The sequence below is a fragment of the Centroberyx gerrardi genome, chromosome 16 (genome assembly GCF_048128805.1).
Source record: "Centroberyx gerrardi isolate f3 chromosome 16, fCenGer3.hap1.cur.20231027, whole genome shotgun sequence".
Classification (NCBI taxonomy): Eukaryota; Metazoa; Chordata; class Actinopteri; order Beryciformes; family Berycidae; genus Centroberyx; species Centroberyx gerrardi.
The window spans coordinates 17539170-17565609 of record NC_136012.1 but is presented as its reverse complement, the minus strand read 5'-3'; the positions used below and the strand labels follow the sequence as shown (position 1 = coordinate 17565609).

Below are 26440 nucleotides of genomic sequence, written 5' to 3'. Positions count from 1 at the left end.
TCATCCTTAATGCAGTTGGGAAGAATGACACTTAAAATACTCTTCATTCTAAGAAGTGGAATAACAAACCATCCCACATGAGCAGGGTTGCCATTAAGCCAAATCATGGAGTATTGCGCCACCTATAGGGAAGAAGTTGCACCAGTCATCCTCAAAATAAGTGGTTCCCAAAGTGAGGTCCGAGGCCCCCAGGGGTTCCTTGAGGGGGGTTGAAGGGTCTGCAGAAAATATGAGGAATGGTTTAATTTGACTAATTCACTAGAGTTTAGTCCAATAATAAAATGTATAAAAATGACTACACTGATCACAGATTTCAGTTTCTATCCACCTGCATTAAAGACAATTATGCAGTTCTAAACAAAATTATATTTAACAATAAAAATATCTTCTTAGATGGGTGCTACATGGGACACATTTTTTTTTTTTAATCAAATGGGGGTCAGCGGCCAATACCGATATATTTGGGGGCCCTTGACATCAAGAAAGCATGGGAACCCCCTGTCTAAAACCACACCATCAGTACCTCTGTCCTCTCAGGCCGAGGGGAATCTGCTCAGCCTGCTCCAAGCTCCCAAACTGGGCCAAAGAGCGCCATCCAGTGGCCTGCTGCTGGAGCTTCAGCTTGGCTCGGCGCACCGTTTCTCCATCTCTGACCAAAGTGACGTGGCTGTCACACAACACCGCTGGCCTGGGTAGGAGACGGATCTCTTCTCGGTCCTATATTTGGATGTCTAAACTACATAAACAAATACCTACCTGTCCCTAGAAGAAGAAAACTGAAGTCATCTGAGGGGGAAAAAATAGTTTCGGCGGGGATTTTATAGTTATGGCAACAGTTAAAGATGATAGGTTGACAAGTTCTCAAAGCTTTTCCTGTGTTGGTTTTGCCGGATTTTTCAGTAAAACTGTCACGTCGCCTTTGGAGGTAGTCAAAATTAAAAGTCAAGTGGGCACTTTTCATTGCAAGAGAGGGTTTTGGCAAAGTTTCCTCCTCATCTACCAGAATGAGGGACTTCGAGGATTCTGGAAAGGAAATCTTGTCTCCTGTCTCCGACTGTTCCCCTACAGCGCAGTTCATTTGGCCACATATAAAAAGTAGGTACATTTTATTATAACGCCGATTGTTTTGTCTCTTCTTGTAGCTATTGGATAACTGTTCGTTGTGTTTGTTTTCCTGTGAGTTGTGCTTAGCAGCTAAGATTAGCTAGTTAGCTAACGTTTGGTTAGCAAGTCAGGCTTGTGTGTTGTGAACAATAGCTACAACATCAACACTTATCAGCTTGAATAGACATTTTCGGCCATCAGAGTCATTATTTGTAGTTTGAACTGACTGGCGAATTAGGGAAATTATTAAACTTACTTTTAATAGTCTGTTTACTTTTATCAGTACTAGCCTAGCTAGCTAGCAGCTAAAGATACACTTCCTGTTTTCTCGGATGAGGCGCACCTTTCATTTTTAGCCAGTCAGAAGCCTGCATTTGCTCAGCCGATTGTGGTGTCACTTCAGGGCAAAACATACCGCACCCCCACAGCATGGCTGGTAAATAAACATGCGGGGAAATAACAGCCGTGGACTTGTGTAATCCAACATACTGTCATAAATAGACTATCTGTCTACCTACTGTAGGCTGTACTGTAGTTCCCCCAGTCACTAGATAGCCTATCTCACGGCACGTGTACATGTAAACACCACCCCTCCCTTACTAGGAAAATGACTGTTCAGTACACAGTGTTCCAGGAAAGGAAGGCGATTTTACACCGTGTGTCTCTCTCACACACATGGCCTGAGTAATTCATTAGGTCTTTTTGTGTGGTAATTAATAACCAACATATGTAATACTTGATGATGATAGATTTCAGATGATTCTCATTGTGCAGGTGAGATAAAAAAACAAAAAACAAACCTCTAATCAGGAAAGAAATATAAACAAAAAATTATCTATTTTCAAATTAAGTAAAATTTATTTTCTATAACAGTCGCACAGTTACAGTCTCAAATAGCCCACATTTTAACACACTAAATGAAAAACAGAAACAAAAAACGACACCCCGCAAACTCAGATGCTCAATGAAAATAAGTAAAAACAAAAAAGAACTAAATAAAAAAGATGGAAGAAACCTTGGGAAAGGCCCCGCACAGAGAGGGATCCCCATTCTAGGACGACCAGGAGTGCATCGGGTGCTGAGAGTGGGCAGAAAAAGATTAAATATTGATAGGAAAAGAAACATATACAAAATAGACAGAATAAACAGAACATGAACGCTTAAAAACCGACATCTGTCAACTAATGCCATCAAAACAGACAGATGAACGAATGAATGAATGAACAAAACCTTTATTGCCCCGGAGGGAATTTGTCTTGCACACGAATGAGCAACATAAAAAACATTAAAGACATTGAGCAACATTAAAACATTAACGACCAACATTTAGCATAGGGACACATCAAGTGACAACAAATAATAGGCTACATAGGCACAAGTCATCATCATCATCCTCATACAGTAACTATAATAAATAAGTGTATGAAGTAAAAAGCATAAACAGAAGCGGAACTGGCGATCTATATACAATATACTGTAAGCAAAAGCTAGTGTCAGTTCCTGAGATGAGATTAGCGTGAACTTGACTGTCCGATCATCACTTTCCCTGCTGCTAAGTGTCATTAATTTTGCCCTGCTCTGTGTCCAGGATAGTCCACCTCCACATGGATGAGCTGGGCTTCATCTCTCAGTGGAGGGCCATATTCGCTGGCGGCCTGGCCGGGGTCGCCGCCGCCCTGGCCACTTACCCTCTGGAGGTGGCAGAGACCAGGCTCATCGTCCAGAACTGCAGAGAGCCCACATACGTCGGCGTAGTTCACACTCTTACAAAGATCTACCGGACTGAAGGACTCCCTGCTCTTTATAGGGGCTTCTCACTCACCGTCTTAGGTATGCATGCCTGTTTTGAAGAAGTCTGCATTTCACTTACTGCATGGTGAAAGGTCATGTTTACACGGGTCTGACTGATTAAAATATATTATTGATATTCCACTCACTGTTGATGGCTATTGATTTTGAAAATTGTCCTCACTTGCCAAAATTTAAATGGGGCCTAATTGAGTTGGCATAGAGCTAGCGGCCAAGTAATCTTGATGGGCTGGTGACCAAAATCTTTAACCTCCATCCCTTATTAAAGGCATCTCTATACCTCCTTGCAATCATTTTCACCTACAGTCTTTTATGTTACAGTAATTATGCATTTTTACTTCATTTTGCTACAGGTGCATTTCCCTTCTCTATTGGCTGCTATGCAGTCTACATGAACTTGGACAAGCTGTGGCAGGAGCCTCCTTTCCGGTTCACTTCCCTCCAGAACTTCATTAATGGCTGTCTTGCAGCAGGAGTGGCTCAGACCCTCTCCTACCCCTTTGAAACTGTAAAACGGAAGATGCAGGTATGTCACTACTAGATTGTCTCATTTTCTGCATGTCGGTTATTGTTTCTCACATTCTTGCCTGAAATGATTTTGAAATGACTGTAAACAAGAGTGCAGTGTAGTTCCTCTGTGCTGTTGTAATGCCACATTTTGTCCACAAGGGGGCAGTTTGGACATGGCTAAATGAAGCCTTCCCTTATTTGGTCACTCAATGGTGGGGAAACTTTTCCAGTTCTTCATTCAAAATAACATTAGTGGCTCCTCTTTCAAGTGAGCCTGCAAAATGATTTAGCCTGTGGAAATTTAGACATATGCAAGACATTTTTCATATGTACTGTAAAAATACTGTAGTTGCAGATGAAAAAACATGCCATGCTTGGCGATGCTTGGTCTGCACAGTGTTCCCTTCACGTGTGTGAGACGTCTTCTGTACGTTTGAGAGGACACATGCGGAACAATAGCACCGCGAAGGACAGAATACTACATCCGGTTTTATCGGCCTATTATTAGCTGCCACAAGGTTCAGCAGCAGCTGAGAATGTGAATGTTGTCCCGGGTCTGCAGAAGCTATAGATAAGTTCTCTAAAGATAGCCAGTAACTATCACACACAGGCAAGCTGAGCGTCATGTATTTTCAGTCCATCAAACCATCAAAGCTACATGAGAAATGCCCGCACATAATTATCTAATTTAGGTCTTCAGTTATAGTTTCTCTGGTTGTCTCTCGGTCATCAAAGGTTCAGAGTTAAACAATAAATGTCAGGCAGAGAACATGATGGGAAAAGAGAGGATGTTTGCAGAAGCTCAGGGTAATGGTTTAGGCTAAGTATTGTTTAACTCACTAGTTAGCGTGATGTTTCCTCCCCAAACGTGAATATTTGAAAAGACTTGTGGCTGTGTGTGTGTGTTCCCTTTGGGGACACTTGACACTTCTACAGAGAGACCAGTGTCCTCTGTCACATGACGATCAGCCTGTAAAGTGGCTTCTGTGGTTAACCAAAGGGCATGCAATGTGACTGAGAGAGATGTTTTTACTACTGCAAGCAGCACAATCATGTGTCACTCAGAACAGTTTCCTTATACACTTGTAACTGCTCTGTTTTGCTTCTAAATTCTAATCCTGTGTATCACTATTCTATCTGAATGATCACACACTCATTGTTTCTTTGTTATCTATAAAAGGGAAAAAAACAGTGTTGGTGCTGTGTTACTGTACCCCTTGATATGACTTAAAATCTCTGACCATTGTTTCTTATCTTAATCCATTAAGATATTTCATAGCCAATTTGCGCTGGTTCATCACTACTAAAGGTTGAGATGTTTAAGTTAATTAAATTAGCAGATCTACCCACATGTAACAAAAAAGAAAAAATGCAGGTATCTTATCACATATTGGTCTCAAAGCAATCCTGAATAGAGTCAGCAGTGTCGGTTTTCCTTTACAGCATTTTTTATTATCAATTCAACGTCGATATATGTATTTATATTTTGATTACTACTGACAGAAATCCCATGAAGTGCATGCATCCTCTCTAACTTGTTATGAACCCACTTGACTTTCCTGGTTGTCACTCTATAGACACTTCATGACACATTGCTGATTCATTGCTATTCATTTTCACTTTTATTCTTTTCCCAGGCCCAGAATGCCCGTCTTCCCCACTGTGGTGGAGCTGACGTCCATTTCAGTGGAATGAAGGACTGTTTCATACAGGTGGTGAAAAACAAGGGCATCCTCTCACTGTGGAATGGCTTTACAGCCAGTACAATCAAGGTAGAGCTTGACTTATATGTTAGTTATAATCTGCCATACGTTATAGGTTTTCTCATTAGTTATACTAGACACAATTGTACCCTTTATCGTTCATATGACTAGTGTTGGCTTGATTTTTAACTTGTTTTTATGAGAAGAAACAGGATCCAAAATAAACTATAGAGAACAGTGATTGCACGTGCTTTGAAACATGACTTTATTACAGTGAAAGAATTGTAACCCATGTCCCAAACGTGGCAAGAGGGGGGAGGGGGGGCATGGAAAGCAATGCACTGACTGTACTTCATAGCAGGAATGTCACAAGCTAGGTGAGCAAAGTCTGTCTCTGGAACAGCATGCTCCACTCTCATATTTCAGCTCCAAATGTCATTTCATGATAGCTGTACATTCTTTTAAAGATGTAAGGCCCTCTCGCAAGATGTCGATCTGAATGAATACAAGGCTAGAAACAATTTGTGTGAACATCATGCATACTGTTTGGCTTTTAGTCATGCCCAAACCAGATCATAACCGTCTCTGTGCAGGTCTACACATGGACAAGGCACTTAAAGTACATTAATTACTGATGAAAAATGTGGGCTCTTCTTCTCTATTTTCTAACCTCTTGTCATTCCCTCACAGATTGTCCCCTACTTTGGCCTTCTCTTCACCTGCTTTGAGATGTGCAAGCAGGTCTGCCTTTACCGCAACGGATACATCGTCTCTCCTCTGAGCTATAAACTCGCCCCAGGGGTCGACCAGAGCCTGGGGCCTTCTGAGCTGGAAGAGGTGAAGCGCTACTGGAGAAACAGGAACTTTCGGTCGCGGGAGTCGTCGCTTGGAAATCGTTGGTGAAAGCGTACGTGCTGCAAGACGTCTTGTGAAGAACTGCTGACCACACTGGTGTATAAAATAAGGATTCTAATACTTTTAAAGTGTCTGATAATTGTATTATACTGTATTTCAGCTTTGATTTGTGTGTTATACTTGACTCACGTGTGTACTGTCCTGTCAGCAAAGGTCTACCTCACTCAGAACATTGTTATTTTTTCCAGCAGTATTATCTCGTTATTGACTTTTTAATCATGGTGCTTTTGCCATAGCCCAGCATGGAACAAAGCACAAAAATAACCTCATATGTAAAGGAATTAGTTTGTTCACTTACCCTCAGTGTATTTCCAGAACTGTTTATGGTGCACATGGTTTTAAGTTAACATTATGTGCCTTGAGAGTTTGCTATTTATTGTTGGGCTTATTTCAATTATTGTGGCATTGACATCTGATAGTGCCATAGTATTGCACATAGCCTATAGTTTAAAATGCTCTCTTAACCCATAAATTGCAGTTTAAGCACTGCTTGTGTGATGTATGACATTTGCTAATGTATAATGAATGTTAAATTCTGATTCTTCATAATGATTTGAGTAGGTTAGAGACAATCATTGAAGTGCTAACAGGAATTGTGACAGGAGCAAATCACTTACAACATTAAATTTCCTCATTTTTTTGTTGTAAAGGTTTTCTTTTGTATATTTTGGAAATCTCGATACAAATGAAAATGTATTTCAAACATAGATCATGATCTATAGGGCTACACTTTCACTTAGTGGTGAAGCCCAGTTTCTTGTATCCAGGTTCAGAGTGACAAGAGTGTTATGTTTTTTCTACATGTTTAATTTTGGAGGAATTACAGCACACACCACCATGGTATTTACCCCAGAGTCACTGCTCTGTCCCCTAGTACAAAATGTAACTTAATCTCAGTACTCCACTATGGTGCATTCAGTCCCACTCAGCCATATATATTACCCTAACTTGTTTCAAATGGATATTTCAGCAGCATTCCTGTATTTTCTGTCCATTGATCATATATGATAACATGGGCAACATCTCATCCCATCTGCAAAAACTTTGAACAGGCTGACTTGGTGTTTAGTCAATGAGAGTGGATTAGCTTACTGATACTGGGTCTGTTCACTGATCAGATCATGTGCTCCTCCATACTGTGAGAAACTGAGTGACAACCAAAGGACATTCACAGATGGGATGACCTTTCCCCGCCATAGCAGAGGCCCTCAGGCTTCAGCTGCTTCAAGCTGACATTTATTTGACACGACCTTGAGCCAACTGGGACCAAAAACAAAATCTAACTGCATGATGGTATCTCCCAATTTCTGTTGAGTGGCGATGCATTTAGAATATCTAAACAAATAAATTTACAAAGTAATCTTTGCTAGTTTGTGGTGAGGATAGTAACCAGAGGCTATGATTTACTAGAGTGATGCAGGAAAACACCAAATCTGAATCAAAGGACATTATTTACCCCGCCCACTACTACCCCAGTCCACCAATGAAACTTGAGAATCGAAGTTCACGTTTTTTCTCGCGCACAGTCTTCTTAAATCCCCTCTCTACATTGGCTGTGGCCATTTCAGCTCCACCGGCATATTCCACCGGTCCTTTGCCTGAACGGGAAGGTATCTGATAACCGTTGAAGATGGGTGATCAAGCCATTTCTTTTGCCAAGGACTTCTTGGCTGGTGGTATTGCCGCTGCCATCTCCAAAACAGCCGTTGCCCCCATTGAGAGAGTCAAGCTTCTTCTCCAGGTGAGCAGGACGTTAAAACTTTTTAAGCTAACGGCTCCCTGATAACTTCTACAGCCGCTCACTACTGCAGCTTGCTCACCACTGCAATACCTAACGGAATTTGGGAAATTAGTTGGTTAATATGTGCTATAAGTTGGTGTTTCAGTCATGTTTTAGACGGGGACCGAATATAACAAGAGATAACTGGTTGTTGTGATTAACGCTTAAGATAATGGTGCTAACAATGTTTAACAAGTTGAACCTGGAAAGTAAATCACAGTAGCTAAATTGTCCAGGCAGAGATGAGGAGTGAACCAAATCGAGGCTCATCCGACCTGTTACGTAATCGACTGGCATGCAAGCTACAAGTCCCACAAAGACTAGGACAACGACTCAAGTGATCATCAACTGTATTGTTTGAGTTAAAAAAGTTCTTATCCTACATGTCAGTGTTACTATGGCGGGGGCTTGACAGCAAACAGACAAGGTCAGAACAAGGGTAGCAGGACTTGAGTTGGGGGCTCGCGGCTGCACCGGGCCTCGCATCACGAGCAGGGGGGGCGGGGCTGTGAATAGTTGCATGGGTGCCGTCAGAGTTGTACTCTTGGCGTGGATGCACAAGTGTGTCTGTCAGGCAGCCTCATGCGAAAAGGAATTTGTGGCCTAACGAGCAAGTCCTCAGCCGTCATCCAAGTTTAGAAAGTTAACGAGTTGTTCACCTTAGAGTTTGAGTGTTAAATGCTGATTCGCACTTGGTGGGCCAAAGGGTAGGATCAAAATGAAGAGCTACATTGATAAACTAGACTGCTTTTTAACTTCCCCATCTTGTTTAGGCTCCCCTGTTCTTCAGCCTTCATTTTACAAACACTAACATAACCTAAGTGTAACCAGAAGTCTGGCTCTTCTTTCCTCTTTGATGTTTTTGACCTCTAGCACCTTTGCAAAAGATAGTAGTTGAGTGTGCGGTGATCTTCCTACAAACACTAAGATTGACTTCTAATGCATTGCCATACCTCTGTTTTAATTGCAGGTGCAACATGCGAGCAAACAGATTGCAGTTGACCAGCAGTACAAGGGCATCATTGACTGCGTCACCCGAATCCCCAAGGAGCAGGGCTTCCTTTCATTCTGGAGAGGAAATCTGGCCAACGTCATCAGATACTTCCCCACTCAGGCTCTCAACTTTGCGTTCAAAGACAAGTACAAGAAGATTTTCCTCGACGGCGTGGACAAGCGTAAACAGTTCTGGAGATACTTTGCCGGCAACCTGGCCTCCGGTGGCGCCGCCGGGGCCACGTCGCTCTGTTTCGTCTACCCCCTCGACTTCGCCAGAACACGTCTGGCCGCTGACGTCGGCAAAGCTGGACAGGGGCGCGAGTTCAAAGGCCTGGGAGACTGCTTGGTGAAGATCTCAAGGTCTGATGGCATCAAGGGTCTGTACCAGGGCTTCAGCGTTTCAGTACAGGGCATCATCATCTACAGAGCTGCTTACTTCGGTGTCTACGACACAGCCAAGGGTGAGTTGTCACTGTCAAGCTTCATAAAGCTCAATGTCTAAGTTAAATGTGTGTTTTCTCAGTGGTGTCTTTGGCCTGAAGACTTCATTAACCCTGCTGATTTGATATTTCTTCTGTAGGCATGCTTCCAGATCCCAAGAACACACACATTTTTGTTAGCTGGATGATTGCTCAGTCTGTGACTGCGGTCGCTGGTCTTGTGTCCTACCCCTTCGATACTGTCCGTCGTCGTATGATGATGCAGTCTGGACGCAAAGGAGGTAACGATTAGATATGAAACATGATACATTTTGAGCTTCTGATAATGCGTTACTGGGTTTGGAGGTGTGATGTCTTTGTAATTTTTCTTTCTGCTTTCTCAGCGGACATCATGTACTCTGGCACCATTGACTGCTGGAGGAAGATCACACGTGACGAGGGCGGCAAGGCTTTCTTCAAGGGAGCCTGGTCTAACGTGCTCAGAGGCATGGGTGGTGCTTTTGTGCTGGTCTTGTACGATGAGCTTAAGAAAGTCCTGTAAACTGTTTTTGTACGTCCACTGTTCATATTGTGAAGTTTAACTGTAACATATCTTGTACATTTGGAAGGACTAAAATCACGCAATATTTATAGGGACCAACTAGTATAATGCTACTAGTTGTACCGGGGGAATCTGTTCTGCACTCTTCTCTTGGCCCATGTTTGTTTTGTTTTTCTTTTGCCCCTCACCAGAATGTCATTCCCTGAACACAGGAACCTTGCCGGGGAAAAAAGCAAATAAAGGCAACCTACTGAGTGAATCTCCCGCCTGGTTTTGAATATAATGCTATGTGTGAAGGGTACTGCTAGGTGACGGAGTGTCCTGTCTGGCCCGGTCTGCAGTAGTTTCTTTGGGAAGCCATTTGGCATCCTCTTGCTTGAAATGTAAGCTTAGAGCTGGGGAGGTTTCGCGGGTTGTGGCTGGGCTTGAGCCAAAGTCAGCTGAGAAGTTGAGCTGCTGATGATTTTCCAACCAAGCAGTGCATTCAGAAAAGTGATGTGCAGGTCTGAAGTCTAAAGTCAGAACCTTTACCAATTTTTTTTGTACATGCATTGATAATTTAGAAAATTTGCGTGAGTGACATCCTGCAGAGAAGGAACCAGGATTACCTGTGGTGGGGTGGATTATTCCAGCCTTCTAAATATACTTTTATCTCCTGTCAGGCCTCTTTTGACTCCAACTGGTGTGATTGAGGACTTTAACCTTGAGCTGGTAGACTATATACCAGCCAGAATCACACACCTGTTTGAGCCAAGTAATTTACTACTGCAGTCAAGTAATTGCCTTATCCCTAACAAGCAGGGTGTAAAATCAGGATTTGCATGTTCCAATCCATATTTATATTTGCAATCAACTATAAGAAAGGATAGTATTCTGTGATAGATCACATTTTAGTTGGTGTTGATGTGTTTGTGAGGGCGTGTCGTGACAGGAATTCCTGCTGATACACGATCACACCAGCTGTAAAGAAGCACATGACTCCAGCCAAATGTCTGTCAACACAGACGGGACATGGAGTACTCGCTGCCCTCTCACGTCTGCCCCAGTGTCATTGGTGTATCGGCCATTCTGTAGTAGCTGATTGTAATCATTGTCTCCTGGCCCCCGTCCAAAGATGGGACAGTCAAGGCAACTACCTAATTATGCTGTCAAAATCTCCACACTGTCTCTTTGGTGCATTTGGAAGCTCATTTAGTGTCTACTACAGTGTGCTCAATTTAGACACCGACACGATGTTGCAGCACTGTACTTGTACTGCTTTAGATGATAAATGGTACGCTGACTACGAGGTCAAAGTGCAACTTTTCAGCTTCAATTTTAGAGCTTAATTTTAGATGGCCAGTTAAAGAGCTACTGCACTTTTTTAACATTATCTCCCCATTTCAGATTGAAAAAAATGTGGGCAGATTATGTTTCAGTTAAATTGTCACTTGCCAAAAAAAATCTTATGGGGTTACAGGTCTTGCAGTGACCTGTAACCCCATAAACATGAGTCTTAATATAGTATTGTCAGGTTCTCTTTCCAGGCCTTTAACATTACAGAGGATCTCCATGAGGGTTCAGCTTTGACTACAGCTGCCGCTTTTGGTTGTATGGAGAACATAGTTTGGGTAAATGAGAATAAGTGAACTAGCGTCTGAGATATCAATCCAGCTTTGAACCGTCATGCTCCTCCTGCAGAGCATCAAAATTGTCTATTACTTGAAAAGTTGTTTCTCCCTGCTTAAATTCTTCACATATGCATCTAATATACGTAAATGGCCTCAAAAGAAATGATTCACTTCCAAAATAACGAGAAAGGAGCCAAAACATTAGTGTGTCACTGACACTGTCCAATATGAGGTGCCGTATAGGACATAATCCAAACTTTGGCTTGCACATACAACTACTTTACCTCTCACATGCATGTATTGTGAGATCCTCTCATTTAACCTACTGAAACACACACTTTACTGAAAACCTCTCACATTCCCTACTAAACCACTGTCATATATGCTATTGAAATTGAAAATGTTCACACACACAATAGTAAGACCTTTCACATTCACCATTGAAATATTCTCATAAACACGACTGAAATATTATATGCTCATACATACTATGTAAAAATGATCATATACACTATTGAAATGCTCACACATACACCACTGAAAATAAACCTCTCGCATATACTACTGAAATGTAACCTCTTACATATACTACTGAAATTTAACTTCTCACATATACTACTGAAATGTAACCTCTTACATATACTACTGAAATTTTACCTCTTACATATACTACTGAAATTTAACCTCTTACATATACTACTGAAATTTAACCTCTTACATATACTACTGAAATTTAACCTCTTACATACACTACTGAAAACCACCTCACACATATACTACTGAAATGTAACCTCTTACATATACTACTGAAATGTAACCTCTTACATATACTACTGAAATTTTACCTCTTACATATACTACTGAAATTTTACCTCTTACATACACTACTGAAAACCACCTCACACATATACTACTGAAATTTTACCTCTTACATACACTACTGAAAACCACCTCACATATACTACTGAAATTGAACCTCTTACAAATACTACTGAAATTGAACCTCTTACAAATACTACTGAAATTTAACCTCTTACATATACTACTGAAATTTAACCTCTTACAAATACTACTGAAATTTAACCTCTTACATATACTACTGAAATGTAAACTCTTACATACACTACTGAAAACCACCTCACACTAGCCTGGTTCCAGACTCCTGAATTATCACCCACTTTTCAGAGAGTCTGGTGTTTCCCTTGTCAATGGTTTGTTCTCACTCGGAGGAACAATCGAGCCAGTCAGTGCCTTTGTGGATGAGGCCAAAGTTTGGATTATGTCCTATACGGCACCTCATAGTTTTTCATTGGCATTTCGGAAGAATAGATTTGTTGAAATAAAATTAAATAATTTTATTAAGTATTTATTTATTATGTAATTAAATTTCAGTAGTTTATGTAAGAGGTTACATTTCAGTAGTATATGTGTGAGGTGGTTTTCAGTGGTGTATATAAGAGGTTAAATTTCAGTAGTATATGTAAGAGGTTCAATTTCAGTAGTATATATAAGAGGTTTATGAGAATATTTCAGCGGTGAATGTGAAAGGTCTTACTATTGTGTGTGTGACCATTTTCAATTTCAATAGCATAATATGAGAGTAGTTTAGTAGGGAATGTGAGAGGTTTTCAGTAAAGTGTGTGTTTCAGTAGGTTAAATGAGAGGATCTCACAATACATGCATGTGAGAGGTAAAGTAGTTGTATGTGCAAGCCAAAATTTGGATTATGTCCTATATGGCACCTCATAGTCCAAATACTTAGGGAGCTCATTATATTTGTGGGCATTTTGATTACATTTTCTCAAAACATTTAGAAGTTAAATACCAGTAAAATGCGGGTGCATACTATTTAAGTAGTATGCAGCATGAGCTTTCAGACACAATCACTGTGTCTTGGGCACTTATCCCAGGCTGATCTTGAATCGAGGACAAGTGTAACCTTGTTTTAGCAACGCTATCAGATTACATGATTTACTCAGTAGGACACAATCTAATCTTCCTTTCAGGATCCACAGTCTTGGACATAACTCTTTGACCCGGGGAAATCAGTTTTAATACCAGTCTGGTCGCTGCATCTACAAAAGCCCGTTTCAGCAGGTAGCAAAGTTAATCCCTTATTCAGCAAGGCCTTTCCACAGCTGCCCCATTACAACTCTCTAAGAGGGATTAGTGAATCAGAAGCAATAGGGATCACTGCCATTTACGCACTGTCTGTGTGTGGCATTAGATAAGCAATGCCAGTTTTGAGGCCCACATTAGGCTCCACAGTTTCAGTGTTTCAGTGCCACATGACTTTACACCATGTATTTCAGTCCATTTTTTACTTTTATCAGCGGGCTGCAATGTTCACAGTTGTGTCCTGGAACATATAATTTCCCAATTTTTTTTTTGTAAATTACAACACATCCTATTCCTGCAGTGTGTTTTGAGTTACTGTAGGAAGGTATTGTGTCTTGACAATTTTCAGAAGTGAAAACGGTTGTGCATATCTCCATGGGAACCTGTGGATCGCTGCAGTGCTACCCATCACACTGGGTCGCTAAAAGCCTTCTGTTAGGCAGTGCGTTGCGTAATTCCATCTGTTGGATTGAATTACGTCATGGCACAGTCGGGTCATGACCCTCAGCGCCTCAGGCACAGGCGAGAAGAAACCACACAGTTGGACGACTTTATTTTGCTTTATAATGACACATGACAAGAAATCAATTTCCTATTACAACAGCTCCTCAGTGTTGTTATTTCTATTTCTATTGAAGGCCGCTGCAGTCGTATTAACCTCATGATATTTCTAATGGACAGCCAATACCAGCACGAGACAAATAATGGTAAAGGTTTTCAGGTTGAGGAATTGCCACCAGCCAAATGCTGGATAATATCTACCGGCCATCACAGATAGATAACCTACCACAGTTTGAACGTCTGTCTAAGGATCTAGTTGGAGTTTAAAACAGTGGTGGCTTGGAAATTTTGGGATGTATCAGTCAGCGGACAACAGTTTGTCCTGCTCTGAACGTTAAAGATGAAGCTGGTAAGCTTTTCTATAGAATCAGATACTTTTTTCAGGTAACCAGCAATTTTATCTATCTTGTAAAATAAAGTTATTAAACTCCAATTGATTGATTGGTCTAGTCTTCAATCCACAATGCTATTAAAGTGAAGTAAAGATGAGGCATTTCTCTCTCGCCGCGTCTTGTATCACTTGAAGAGCAGTTAGCGCCACCAACAGGTGAAATAAAAACTATCAAACGAAAATAAGATCCTTTGCATGTTCCAAAATTACTTCACCAAAACATGACTGATTACTCATGTTCGTTGCAAATATTTTATATATATATTTGGGATTTTTGTGCTTTTAAAGAAAAAGATGACTTGACTCTTGACCAGGAACCAAAATGAATTCTTACACAATTTTAATTATTCTTTTAGTAATGATTTGATTCTGATTTTGATACATATATGTATAGGCTATTTATAGATAGATAGATAGATAGATAGATAGATAGATAGATAGATAGACACTATTTATTTAGGGCTGCCTAAATCTTTATGACTGAAATTCATAATATGCATCCGAGTAAATATTATCAAACTGATGTGGTCTTTTATGGAGAAAAAACATAACTTGATGCTTTTCTGAAAATAAAGTATATTTCTGTATATAATGGTCGTTGTTTGCTTTATGATGACTGACTGGAAGTCACCACATCACTGATGCCATCACATCACTGAAGTCAATGTGTCAGGTAAAACTGTAACCTGTAGATGGCATCCTATTATAATCAACAGCAGATACCCGGGGGCTTTCCGCAGCCAATCACAGCTCCGCCTCAACCAGTTGATACTTTTCCCATTCGCTTTTTCCGCTTTTTGAGTTCAAAGCAGCGTCTTTCTCCTCGGTGTTGAACATGTGGAGCTGCCAAGGAGCTGTGAATATGAGCAGAACACACCGGCTCAGACTAAGCTATACGAGTAAAACAGGCGTCTTATAAGAAAAGAAGATGTACTTATGGCGCTGCTCCATCGCCATTATCCTCGGCGTAGTCTGGTATTTCTCGGATTGTGGCCGAACAGTGACCCAGTACTTTCTATGTTTTCTCTGTTGCTTTTCAACTCCACTTTTATTCAGAAACATCGGCCGGGAAAGCAGCACTCAAACAGACGAAGTGGATAAGGACAAAATACCTCAGGTATTGAAATACATAATGCATATTATAACTCGTGCACCAAAGTGTTGATTTTACAGTATGGGTAATGCAACATGGTGACAGCTGGCTTTAGTCATGTTTTAACTGGTTAGCATTAAAAAATGTGTGCATGAAATTCATTTATCGATCATGTGATAGCATTTTAAGTCTTCCTCGCTGAGATAAATGCAGAGACTTTGATAAGTTTATGAACAGTATAGCCTACAGGCCATGGGTGTTTTGCAAATCCATTAAGATGTTATTAAAATGTTAATTAGTAGCCTAACTTGTTGCCCGAGTCTATATGTCAGAGTTGCATCAACCCCTGAGCAGCGAGAATAACATTATGCAAACAAATATTGGTGAAGTGTCACTTATAGCCCGAGGGGCATTTTTTTGCACAGAGGCCTGAAACAATCGTGTTACGTCTCAACACATAGACCAGAATCATCTAGACCAGACTTCTGCTCAACACACTTTGATGTTCAAGCTTTTATGTCCTTAATCTAATAATTCCCATGTAGTTAATTCATAGTTTTGCTTCTCTCTTTCAGGAAAGCTGTGTAGAGGAACAGTTGTTTGCTTATGACGTTGCTGATGGAGAGAGTAGAAGTACACAGGCTGAAATACCGCTGGAGTCTCAGTATCCACATGTGAAGAAATCTCTTCAGCAAGGTGGGACACACACCAGCAACCGAAACCCTTACTGGAACATTGTTTCACCAACTAGAAAAGTTATTTTACAGTCACAAAGTTATTTATGATTGGTACTCTCTATAACAAGGTCAGATCTTTTAGTTTGTCAGGTTAGGATCCCTGTGTACTAAGATATGGATGAAGATTAAATATCAGTGTTCAGCTCTTTACTGTAGGGTGTTTTGTCAGCGAAATATAGCTGTGTTTGGAGATGACACAGTTCAAAAGGACAGTTTTGCATAGAAGCAGCTGCAGCTGGAGCTCATGTTACATGATACAGGGAGGAGCTTTGAGGAGAGAAAAGATGAAAAACAAACCCTTTTCAATGGAAGCGAAGTAGGCCTACATTTTCGGGTTGTAGTCATGTGTAAAACAGGAAATTAGGCATGTTGGTTTGCATATCTAGCATTGTCAGTTTTGTCTGTTGGTTCTGTTTTTTGTGCAGTGTTAAACTGCTTCTGTTGTAAAGTGAAGCACAATGCCAATCGCAGCTCTGTTGAAATGAACTCAATCAATCTGGAAGTTGGAGAGATTTATGATTTTAAACACTGTATTTTGTAATTTACAAAACATGCAAATTGTAGCAGTTTTCAGGGTTCCTACAGGCCTTGAAAATCATTGAAAGTTTGGATTTGAGGAAATTAAAATAAGGCCTTAAATGTTTTTGAATGAATTTCCTTGAAAGTACTTAATTTTTATTATTTATATACAGTATATATATATTTTTTAATGAAAATATAGCACCCAAATTCCTCAGTATGCCTCAGCTCTGTGGACCTCTCTCCATCCCGGCAACAACACTTCACATGATGAATATTTTTACCCAAACATGCCAATTTGAGTCCCTGGAACTTGATGTCCTGGTGAGTGTGTGAACCCCGTGTTTATGTGAATTGGTGTGTTGTTGTGGTTTCTCTCCCCAGTGTTTGAGTGTGCGTACGGCCAGCTGGTCCTGCCTTGGTACGGCGTCCCTGAGCCGTGCGAGAGCCAGCCGCTGCACCGGGTGCTGAGCCGCGAGTTCGACTTCGTCATAGACCAAGTCATCAAGAGAGCCACAGACTTTGATGTGTGTGAAGCGGTTGTGGGCTCCATCCGTATCCTGACCCAACACGTGCATAATGCCAAGCACTCTGACAGGTGAGACTTTCTTGTGAAACAACACAGACTTCAAGCTGCTGCTGACGTTACTCTCTGCTGATCTCTATAAACACCATAATGTTTTTATCACCTATGAATCATTTACTTAATAACTATACTTTTATTGGGTCACATCATGTGACCTTAGGTTGCAGTTAGGTTGCAGTGACAACCTAATGGTTTGCCTTGTGCTACATTCAACTTGTTAAATGTGTGTTTGAAGGGTAGCGTATCAAATTCATATAGAATACTTAGACTACAATGTTTCGGCAGAAAAAATGTATCCAAGGCACTCTTCCTATACAAAAAGTAAAACACTGTTATTTATTGGCTAATGCATAGCATGTTAAAAATGTTATAACAGTGCTTTTTAAACACCATAGCATGTTAAAAATGTTTAAAAATGTGCTTTTTAAACACCATAGCATGTTAAAAATGTGCTTTTTAAACACCTTAGCATGTTAAAAACATTTCAAAAGTGCTTTTTAAACACCTTAACATGTTAAAGATGTTTTAAAAAGTGCTTTATGAACACCTTTGAACCTGTTTTTAAAACGTGCTTTTGAAACATGGCATCGTAAAACCAATAATGAATAAATAATGAATATTAAAGTCTTTTTACTGTTTGTATGGGAAGAGTGCCTTGGATACATTTTTTAGCTTCAATGAGCACCTCTCCATGCTTCACTGTAGCCAAAGCAGCGTTCCTCTTTAGTAAATTGGTACTTAACAGTATTTGAGATGTGTGGTGATAAACATCTTGGATCTAACTTGGTAATAATTGTTGTATTCCTCTGTCTTGTTCTGTCTGTTTTGCGGTCTGTGTCAGAGAGCCCCTGTTCGGCTCCAGATCAGAGGAGGTTGCAGTTCTCAGAGAGTTTTCTGAGGTTCTGGTTCGTAACGTTTTCCCCGAGTCTCTGTGGAGCCAAGATGTCAACCACTGTGCCTTAAATGAGATCGTTGCCTTAAAGGGTAAGCAAGCATTAAATTCTCTCTCTCTCTCTCTCTCTCTCTCTCTCTCTCTCTCTCTGCAGGAATACAGTCTTACATAATGGTTAAGCCTCCCATGATTTTTTTGCAAGTGTGAATTGTTTGTAATCCTTTAACGTCAATGGCATTATAGAGCTTAAGAACATGACTTTTGGGTTACATAAAAGGAAGGCTTATCCCATAGTAATTTGTTGATTCCCTATAGTGGTTTGTCAATTTTTTGGAAATGGATAAAAAATGTTTTATCCCACGGAGGGTTTGTCATGCAGCAGGTTGCACAATTATGCGTGTTGCTCTGTTAGACTAAGTGATTTTATAGATGTGGGTGAAACATTAACACCTGCACCTCCAGACCTTCCCTTTATTCTGGTGATGATGAAGTTATATTTTTCTAACAGCTCATTTCTGGGCAGAGTGTTTTATCCTTAGCTGTATAACTAGGTGTGAGTATTACTGTAGATTTTCCAAAACACAAGTGCTTCCAATAATTGGGAACAATTGACAATATTATACAGTAGGGCTTCACCATTATGGTTAAAATGATACTCTTCATTATTTTGTTGAATATTATGATTGCTGTTATTAATCACAATTATTAGTCTTGATGAGTTGAGGAACAAAATTTTCACCATTTTCCATTGCCATTTTCACCCTACAGCAGACATTTAAAGTGAAATGAAACGTTTCAAAATGGCTAATATGCCAGTGCTAAAATGATTAATAGAAGCTAAAATCTCGATATGTGATTATACACAAGCAGTTATGCAGTCCTATTAAGAAGATTCAAAAGCACTACTCCTTTTCAGTCCTATTAATGTTCTCCTCCTTGTCAAATGTGAATTTCTCGTCTTAGGATTTTAGTGTGTTTATAGTCTTAGTGTGTTTGTTGTTTTGCTCAGGGTTGGAGCTGCTGGTCACATGGCTGTCCGACCCAGACAACCTGAACCAGCTGGTGGTGAGCCAGCTCGACAGTGTGACCCCCAAAAGCTCTGTGGAGGAGCTGTGCGGATCAGACCTGGAGCGAGTCTCTCTGGCTTCACACGAGGGCGAAGGCGAGGGCAGTGAAGTGTGAGTGGCTGTCATCTTTTGCAATCTGCTCGCTTGCTCTAGTCATGGTGAGCTGCATAGCTCTGAAACTGGCACGTCGTCTTTTAAATTGGTTTTGTTTGGTGCCTGTGTGTTTTTTGGATTTCCAGGAGCTTGGAGGGAGCAGGGAACTCTGTCAGCAGAAGGAGCAAGTCCAAAAAGAAAGGTGTGTTTTTTGCTTGCGTACTTTGTAATTTTAAAGTTTATTCTCTGTGATTGCTTAAACCTGTAGGAACAATACGTGTATTTTTTGCCTGATTTTAGTCCTGATCTGTTGTGAGTGAGAAGAGCTTTCAAGGCAGATATAAGGAGTGGTTTGTTGGTATTCTGAGAATGGAGAACTGCTCTCTTGCAAAAAGTGTTGCAGGGCAATTTGATGAATAGTGATATGTGCACAGCTGCAGTGACATTTTAATTTTCTTTACTTGTCAGCCTGTTCGTGCATGATCGGTCCTCTGTTTCTTTTGTTTGTTGGTTCAGACAGCTAATTACACAAACAGCAAGCTGAATGCCAAATGAAGTCTGAATGCCTGTCTCTTTGTCTTGCAAACAATTCTGCTGCAATGATAATTGAACAGAACAGACTAGGATAGTGTGAGATCTCCTGACCTTGTGTTAGATATGCATACCTTTTTGTAATGGTAAGATAAAATAGCTTTAGGCTGCTCTATTTTGAAACAAACTTCTTACTTACTTTCTTACTGATCATGCTTACAATGCTCTTTAAAGAGTAAAAACTGACTTGCGTATTACATTTGGTGCAGTTTTTTCCATTGCAGTGGCGCTCAAAAGTTGTTAGACCTCACTCTACAAGGCTTTTCACTCAAATCCCTATCAATATAAGCTGTGGGATATCTCTGACTTTTTATATGTGGCTGTGGTACTCTCAGGTAACAAGTTGAAGGAAGGATGGTCAAAATTTGTGGACAAGATGAAGTCTAAGAAAGCCAAGAAGAAGAAGATGAAAAAGATGGAGCAGGAGTTGATGTTTCGGGCCATGTCCATCCAGGGAGACTTTGAGGATGAAGGCAGCAGCAGGGAGGGCTCCGTCCACGGCCAGCAGGACTCTGACGGGGTAAGACCACCGCTGCACCGAGCTAGATGACACAATTCATTAAACTGAAGATGATTACCTATGAAACATGACAGACTGTTTGATGGTTTTTTGGACAAACCTCATTAGGAGGACAGCGATCTGGAGAACTACCTGGCCAGCGTTCAGGAGGACATGATGGAATTCAAGCTGTCGTATGAGATGTGGCGGGTCGGCCGCTGGGCCGTCAGCATCCCTCATGTGAGTTATAAATAACACTGACGCTGCGGAATGTCCTGCAGGCTAGTTATCTGTACGTGGGAGCGCTGTAAAAGCACGACCTTGGATGTTTTGTTAATGTTTGAGCTGCGGAGACTCTTTGCCTGTGCCGTAGGTGGAGTGGGAGAACGAGGAGCTGATCTTCACCGTTCACCTGGAGGAGAAGGACAACCCCGAGAACCTGCAGTGGGACATCAAAAAGACCCACATGGACATCATATATTTCCGCAACAGATGGCAGGTGAGGGACAGAATGTGAAGCCATAACAATTTTTTGCTCATGTCCTGCTTTTGAACAAATGTCAAATTGTGTTACCTCTGCTGAAAAGGTAAACAAGTCCAGTTCTTGAAATCTTATTAAGGCCAGAATTTCCTTCCCTGTACTCTAGTGAAGCTATTGCTCACTTGATGTCCAAGTCAGAAGAGGTAGATGATACTAAATATTTTTTTTGTTTTCTTTGCTGTACATCTTTTTTGTGTGTGTGTGTGTGTGTGTGTGTGTGTGTAATTGCATGTGCGCTTAATATGCTTTGTCTGCATTCTCCTTACCTGTCTCTGTTCTTTACAGCACTTTTCATGAGTGCAAACACTGTAAAACACTTTGGAACTACCTTGTTTTGGGTTAAAGTGCTCTATAAATACAGTTGACTTGACTTGACTTGACTTGACTTGACTTGACTTGACTTGCTTAGCTAATCCTCCCATTGTGTTCAGTGAGGATTTTTAGCCTTGCAAGTTTGAACTGATGAATGACCATGTAGCAGCATGAAGCATGTTGGTGGAACCGTGGTAATGGACTGTGTTTTTTTTTTGCTCATGACTTGACAACTATGTCAGTCGCTGAGCCAACCTTCAATTCTCCACTTCACAGGGAAGCAAAATCTCTTGAAAAGGAGTTCACATACTTTTCAGCATGTATTTCTTAGTTAAATTAAGAACATGTATCAGCCTTCTGCATCATTTCTTGCACCATACTATATTAGGACTTAGAGGATGATGGAATACTTAGACCAATAGACCAAAAAAAACAGCAACAGGGATTTATATTTTTTCTTTCTTTTCCTCATATGTCTGCAGAGGAAAGGCTTGTTTTTGCTCCTTGCTCTCTATTCAGGATGAGCCAGAGGACAGCGCTGTTGTGAAAACAAACCACAAGACTTGTTTCACAAGTTTGGAATGTAACATATGTATACCACAATATTTAATTGCATTCATTTGGGATGAATTTTTAAAAATCCATTGACAGATGTTGCAAAAAGCACTGCAGTCCTCTTGCCATAGCACGCACATTTTAAACATTCCCTTTTCTGGTTCCTCAGGACTCGACCAACCTGCCCCCGATATCAGCGCTGGAGATCTCAGAGCGGGAAGTCAGTGACGAGGTCCAGGAATTAGGTCAAGAAATTAGATTATCAGCTGAGCTCTTCCTGCAGGTGAAAGAAACCAGAATAATCTAGACTTATAGATGTACACACACTTGACAAGTTTCATAACTCAGATTTCCTACACTTGTCATTTTCCTGTGCAGGAGCTGGTTTCTGACGATCTGATAGGCCACACTCAGCCGGTATTTCAGTTCCTCTGCCCGCTTGACAAACTGCTGAGTGAAGAGGAGCATTATGGGGGCGTGTGGGGGCTGCTTAGTGGCTTGGCCTATTTCCTGACTCCAGGACAAGAGGAAGAAGAGGTAAAAAAAAAAAAAAAGTCTCACAAAAGCAACACTTTTCTTTGAGTAAAAGCATAATGGATTTTTTGGCACCAAAACAAAGGAATGGCCTCTGCTATTGAAGAAAGGAATGTAGGCAATCAAAATCACCTCATCAAAATCAATGGCAATATTTTTTTTAATTGCATCAAAAAAAAGTCTGTTATTGAATTGGTAAATTGATTTGTGTAGCTGTTTGGAGTCTGCGATGCTGTAACATGATCTGAAGGGTGAGCTGTCACAGCCGGATTGCTTTGCTTTCTTCTTTTTAACAGAACTCCAGCAATCACACAGACGCCACGAGAGAAAACCTAATCTCTCCACATCCAGAAACCACAACTGCAGAAAACTCTGACACCTCCAGTGAGAAATGCTCCAACGTTACCAGTGTTACGCTTCCGACTATTATTATCTCCCAGTGCGATGCTCCTTCAGAGCCGTGTGAGGAATTACAGGCAGACAAGGAAACACAATCTTTTGTTAGGTCAGACCCTTCAAGTAATGAAAGCTGCTCCCAAGACAAAACAGAGGACTTGGATAATCCTTTAACCTCTCACTTGAAAATGATAATTAGAGGATTGTCCCGGTCCAGGTCACAAGAGTCTTTAGCCTCAACAAAATCCGCCAACGATGAGGACCAGATTGATTCAGACTTCACACAACACTCCAGCCAAAACGGAGGCTCGCTGGCGGATAGCACAGACGGTCCATCATGGCGGCATTTCGGTGGAAGGACTCTTAAAAGGGAAAAAATGGGTTTCAAAATGTCAGGTGGACTTCACAAGACCAAAGGGAAGGACCAGGGGACTTTGCCAAAAGGGGAGGAGCCTCAGTGTCTGAAAAACCAGGCCAGCTGGGAGCAACTGGAAGCGACCAAAGCCATATTTGACCTTTTGAAAGAAATATCTGGTGTGTTCAGTGTTCAGATTCAAATGGTATCGCTCATATATGATCATGGACTTGTTCCATAAGAGTTGAGATGATTTTACAAAGCCAACCTTTTCCCTGTGTCTTCCAGGCAACTCCATCCTCTTGAACATATTTGATGCCATTTTGAAACCTGTTATGCCCATCTTGAAAAAGTAAGTTTTTGTTTGTACTGCTTTCTAAAAAAGAAGGGAAATCCACACTACTAAATATATTACAGATGTTTATTATAACACACAGCAGCAGTCAAAGAAACAAATTATTCTTTGTACTGCTTTCTGAGAGTACAGAGACGATGATGACGATGGACTTCTGACTGTGTTCCCCTCTAGGAAAGTGAACTCTTTCTTAAACAAGATGAACCCGACAGAAGCGCAGATGGCCGCGTACATCGACACCCTGCGTGAGAAGCAGTGGCCGGACTGTCCGCCGGCGGCGCCCGCTCCTCCTCGCACCGCCGAGGAGAAGAGCGAGACGAGGGACCGGGCTCACCACCTCATCGGTGCCAGATGTACGTGACGTTATTCCCGTTACTCGTGCCAGAGGATCCGTGTGAAATGCGTGTCTCACCCACGTTATGTTCCTTCCCTTAGATTCCAACTATCTAATCTTGAAGAAGACGGACATGGAGTCTGTTTTCAATCTCTTCCAGGACGGCGAAGAAAACAAGAAGCTGGTGTATGTGAGTATCTAGTTTGACAGATGAAGCTGTCTGTCTGTCAGCATCCCTTGTTTATCGCATTAATTTTGCACGCTCTATTCAATAATAAATCCTAACATATTTTTGTCACGCTCTTGTCACTCACCCTTTTTTGACAGATGCTGCTGTCATTTCTACTCAAAGAGTTTTTGCCCAATGAGAATTCCCTGAATGTGAGTGCAGCAGCCCTGCAGAAAGTCAGCAGCTCCTCCAACTGATCTGTGAATTTCTGTCTGTGTCTTCTCAGGTGAACCGTACCTTTTTAGAAGTTTTGACATTTTAGAATATTATATTATTTATTAAACGTCTTTCAGTGCCTTTACAGCATTTGTCACCGTTCCTGTATTGAGCCCTTACACCATTTTCTGCCGGTTTTACCTCAAATGCGTTGAATATGCTGTGAATTGTTCCTCGGTTTTTTTATTTTTGTGTTGTTGAATTGCCTTTGTACGCAATTGTCTGTGATTATTCTTGACGTATTTCTGTGGGAAATCAGAAACATTCTTCAATGAAAAATGACTTTGCATTCCTCCCTTGTCAAACTCAGAAGAGAAAGTAATGCATATTTTATATTGACAGTTTGAATTACACCTCTGGTACAGACACAAGGATCCTTTGGTGTGATTAAAATGGCATTGCCTAAGATATTTCTTATCACTTTGAGCACTTCGTGTGGGAAGATTGTTAGTATGTTAATTCATGTGACTTTAAGTTTTGTATAATAATAATAATAATAATAGGGGAACTCACAATTATTAGCCACAGAAATCTGTCAGAAGTTTGATACTCCCACTCACCTTGAAAGCTTGAAACAATGTCAACAAAACAACAACTTGAAATATTATTTCAAATAAAACATTCCAATAAAGGATTTTTATCAGTTATACTCTTAGCTTCATTTCAGGTTTCTGGTGTATGAGTTTGGACTTTATAGTTTTATACTTTTTAGTTTTATAGTTTGTTGCAATGATTATGAAATGTGAATTGGTTGCCAGCAGCTTATTCGCTCCAAAGCATTATCTGAGTAAAAGATCCAAGATGTTTTATAAGAGTAAACAAGGTTATCCCACCAGGGAAATCCTATTAGTCAACTGTGATAAAGACACACTAAACCAGTACTGAAATAATTGCGTAATCTGCAGTCTTCCTCCTGACATTCATCTATTAAGATATAATCAAGTACATTTACAAAAAATACAAACAAAAAAAAAATACAAATACACTCTAAATTTGTGGTGCATCATGTCATGTATTGCATCTCACTTTTGCTCTGGATCTGTCAAAATAAAACAAAACTGATGTTATAGACAAGTCTTTTTACACAGTGTAAAGAAACTTCCCATGCATTGCATTCAGCAGAAACAGAATTTGGCCAATAGTTGTGGCCGCATTTCAAGAATAGCCAGTAAAGTGTCTCTCTCTCTATTGCTCTTGCTGTTTCATTATGTGGCAGCTGGAAGTGTAACAGAAAGGATTATTTTGGTTATGTGGCAGCATAACAACGCATAGCCTATTCATTTTTATTAGGTAACATCACACTGAATCTAATCAAAAAGCATCATCAGCTGTTTGACACTGAGCTCACTGCATCTGAGGCTATTTCAGTCCTGCTTCAGTGTTACAGCAACGAAAGCTGAGGTGACGAGTAGGTGGCATTAATTCAAAATGACAAAATCATGATGAAAATGTTTAGGAATATAGGTCCTCATTAGTTTCCATATTGGACATCAGGGTGGCTGTGGTGGTGGGGGGTGGGGGGGTGGAGAGTCCCTCTGTCTGCAAGCATCTGCCCTGCTGGAGTGTCCTGGAGCAAGACATCAACTGGGGAACAAAAAGAGAATTTCCTACACGTTGTTTAGGACTGGGACAGGCAGGTTTAAATTCAACATTGTATTATAGCCAGAAATAGTATGATAACTGCACAGAAAGCCATGTAACAGAGTGCAGAGCATGTTCTGATGTCTTGCAGCAGGTACAATAATGAATGTGAAGAGTTGTATAAAAGTATTTGACGAGGGTGGGACCTGTGTGAATTGCTGGGGAAGAGAGATGGAGATTGGAGAGTGCGTAGGGTCTTTTTTGTTTCCTTTTAGTTGATATAGTTTAATTAATCCATGTAAAGCCTTGAATCTGTACACTCCGGTACAGTAGGTGGCAGAATGCATCCTAAACGTTAGTTGCAAACTGCCATAAAACCACAAGAAGAAGAGATTTCCCCCATAGGATCAATAAAGTGTACATTATTATTATCCTGCTCAAAACGGCAGTGATGCTGCTGCTGCCCTCCACTCCAGC

At 40.8% G+C, this 26440-nt stretch overlaps 3 protein-coding genes across 3 annotated transcripts; all 3 read left to right on the top strand.

The window, feature by feature from the left end:
• Positions 1–672: 672 nt before the first annotated feature.
• On the top strand, positions 673–6675 carry slc25a43 (solute carrier family 25 member 43). Its single transcript, XM_071917100.2, has 5 exons — positions 673–1095; positions 2693–2934; positions 3267–3439; positions 5061–5195; positions 5817–6675. The coding sequence occupies exons 1-5, from the start codon at positions 827–829 to the stop codon at positions 6027–6029; spliced, it is 1032 nt and encodes a 343-aa protein (XP_071773201.1). The 5' UTR covers positions 673–826; the 3' UTR covers positions 6030–6675.
• Positions 6676–7615: 940 nt separating this feature from the next.
• On the top strand, positions 7616–10049 carry slc25a5 (solute carrier family 25 member 5). Its single transcript, XM_071917101.2, has 4 exons — positions 7616–7782; positions 8792–9278; positions 9398–9538; positions 9641–10049. The coding sequence occupies exons 1-4, from the start codon at positions 7672–7674 to the stop codon at positions 9796–9798; spliced, it is 897 nt and encodes a 298-aa protein (XP_071773202.1). The 5' UTR covers positions 7616–7671; the 3' UTR covers positions 9799–10049.
• A 5267-nt stretch (positions 10050–15316) lies between these two features.
• LOC139925634 (uncharacterized) lies at positions 15317–25009 on the top strand. The gene is made up of 16 exons (XM_071917096.2): positions 15317–15595; positions 16147–16267; positions 17212–17425; positions 18255–18397; positions 19315–19483; positions 19612–19667; positions 20392–20576; positions 20685–20795; positions 20929–21054; positions 22133–22246; positions 22342–22500; positions 22794–23427; positions 23537–23600; positions 23778–23956; positions 24039–24127; positions 24265–25009. The coding sequence occupies exons 1-16, from the start codon at positions 15407–15409 to the stop codon at positions 24361–24363; spliced, it is 2652 nt and encodes an 883-aa protein (XP_071773197.1). The 5' UTR covers positions 15317–15406; the 3' UTR covers positions 24364–25009.
• Positions 25010–26440: the final 1431 nt, after the last annotated feature.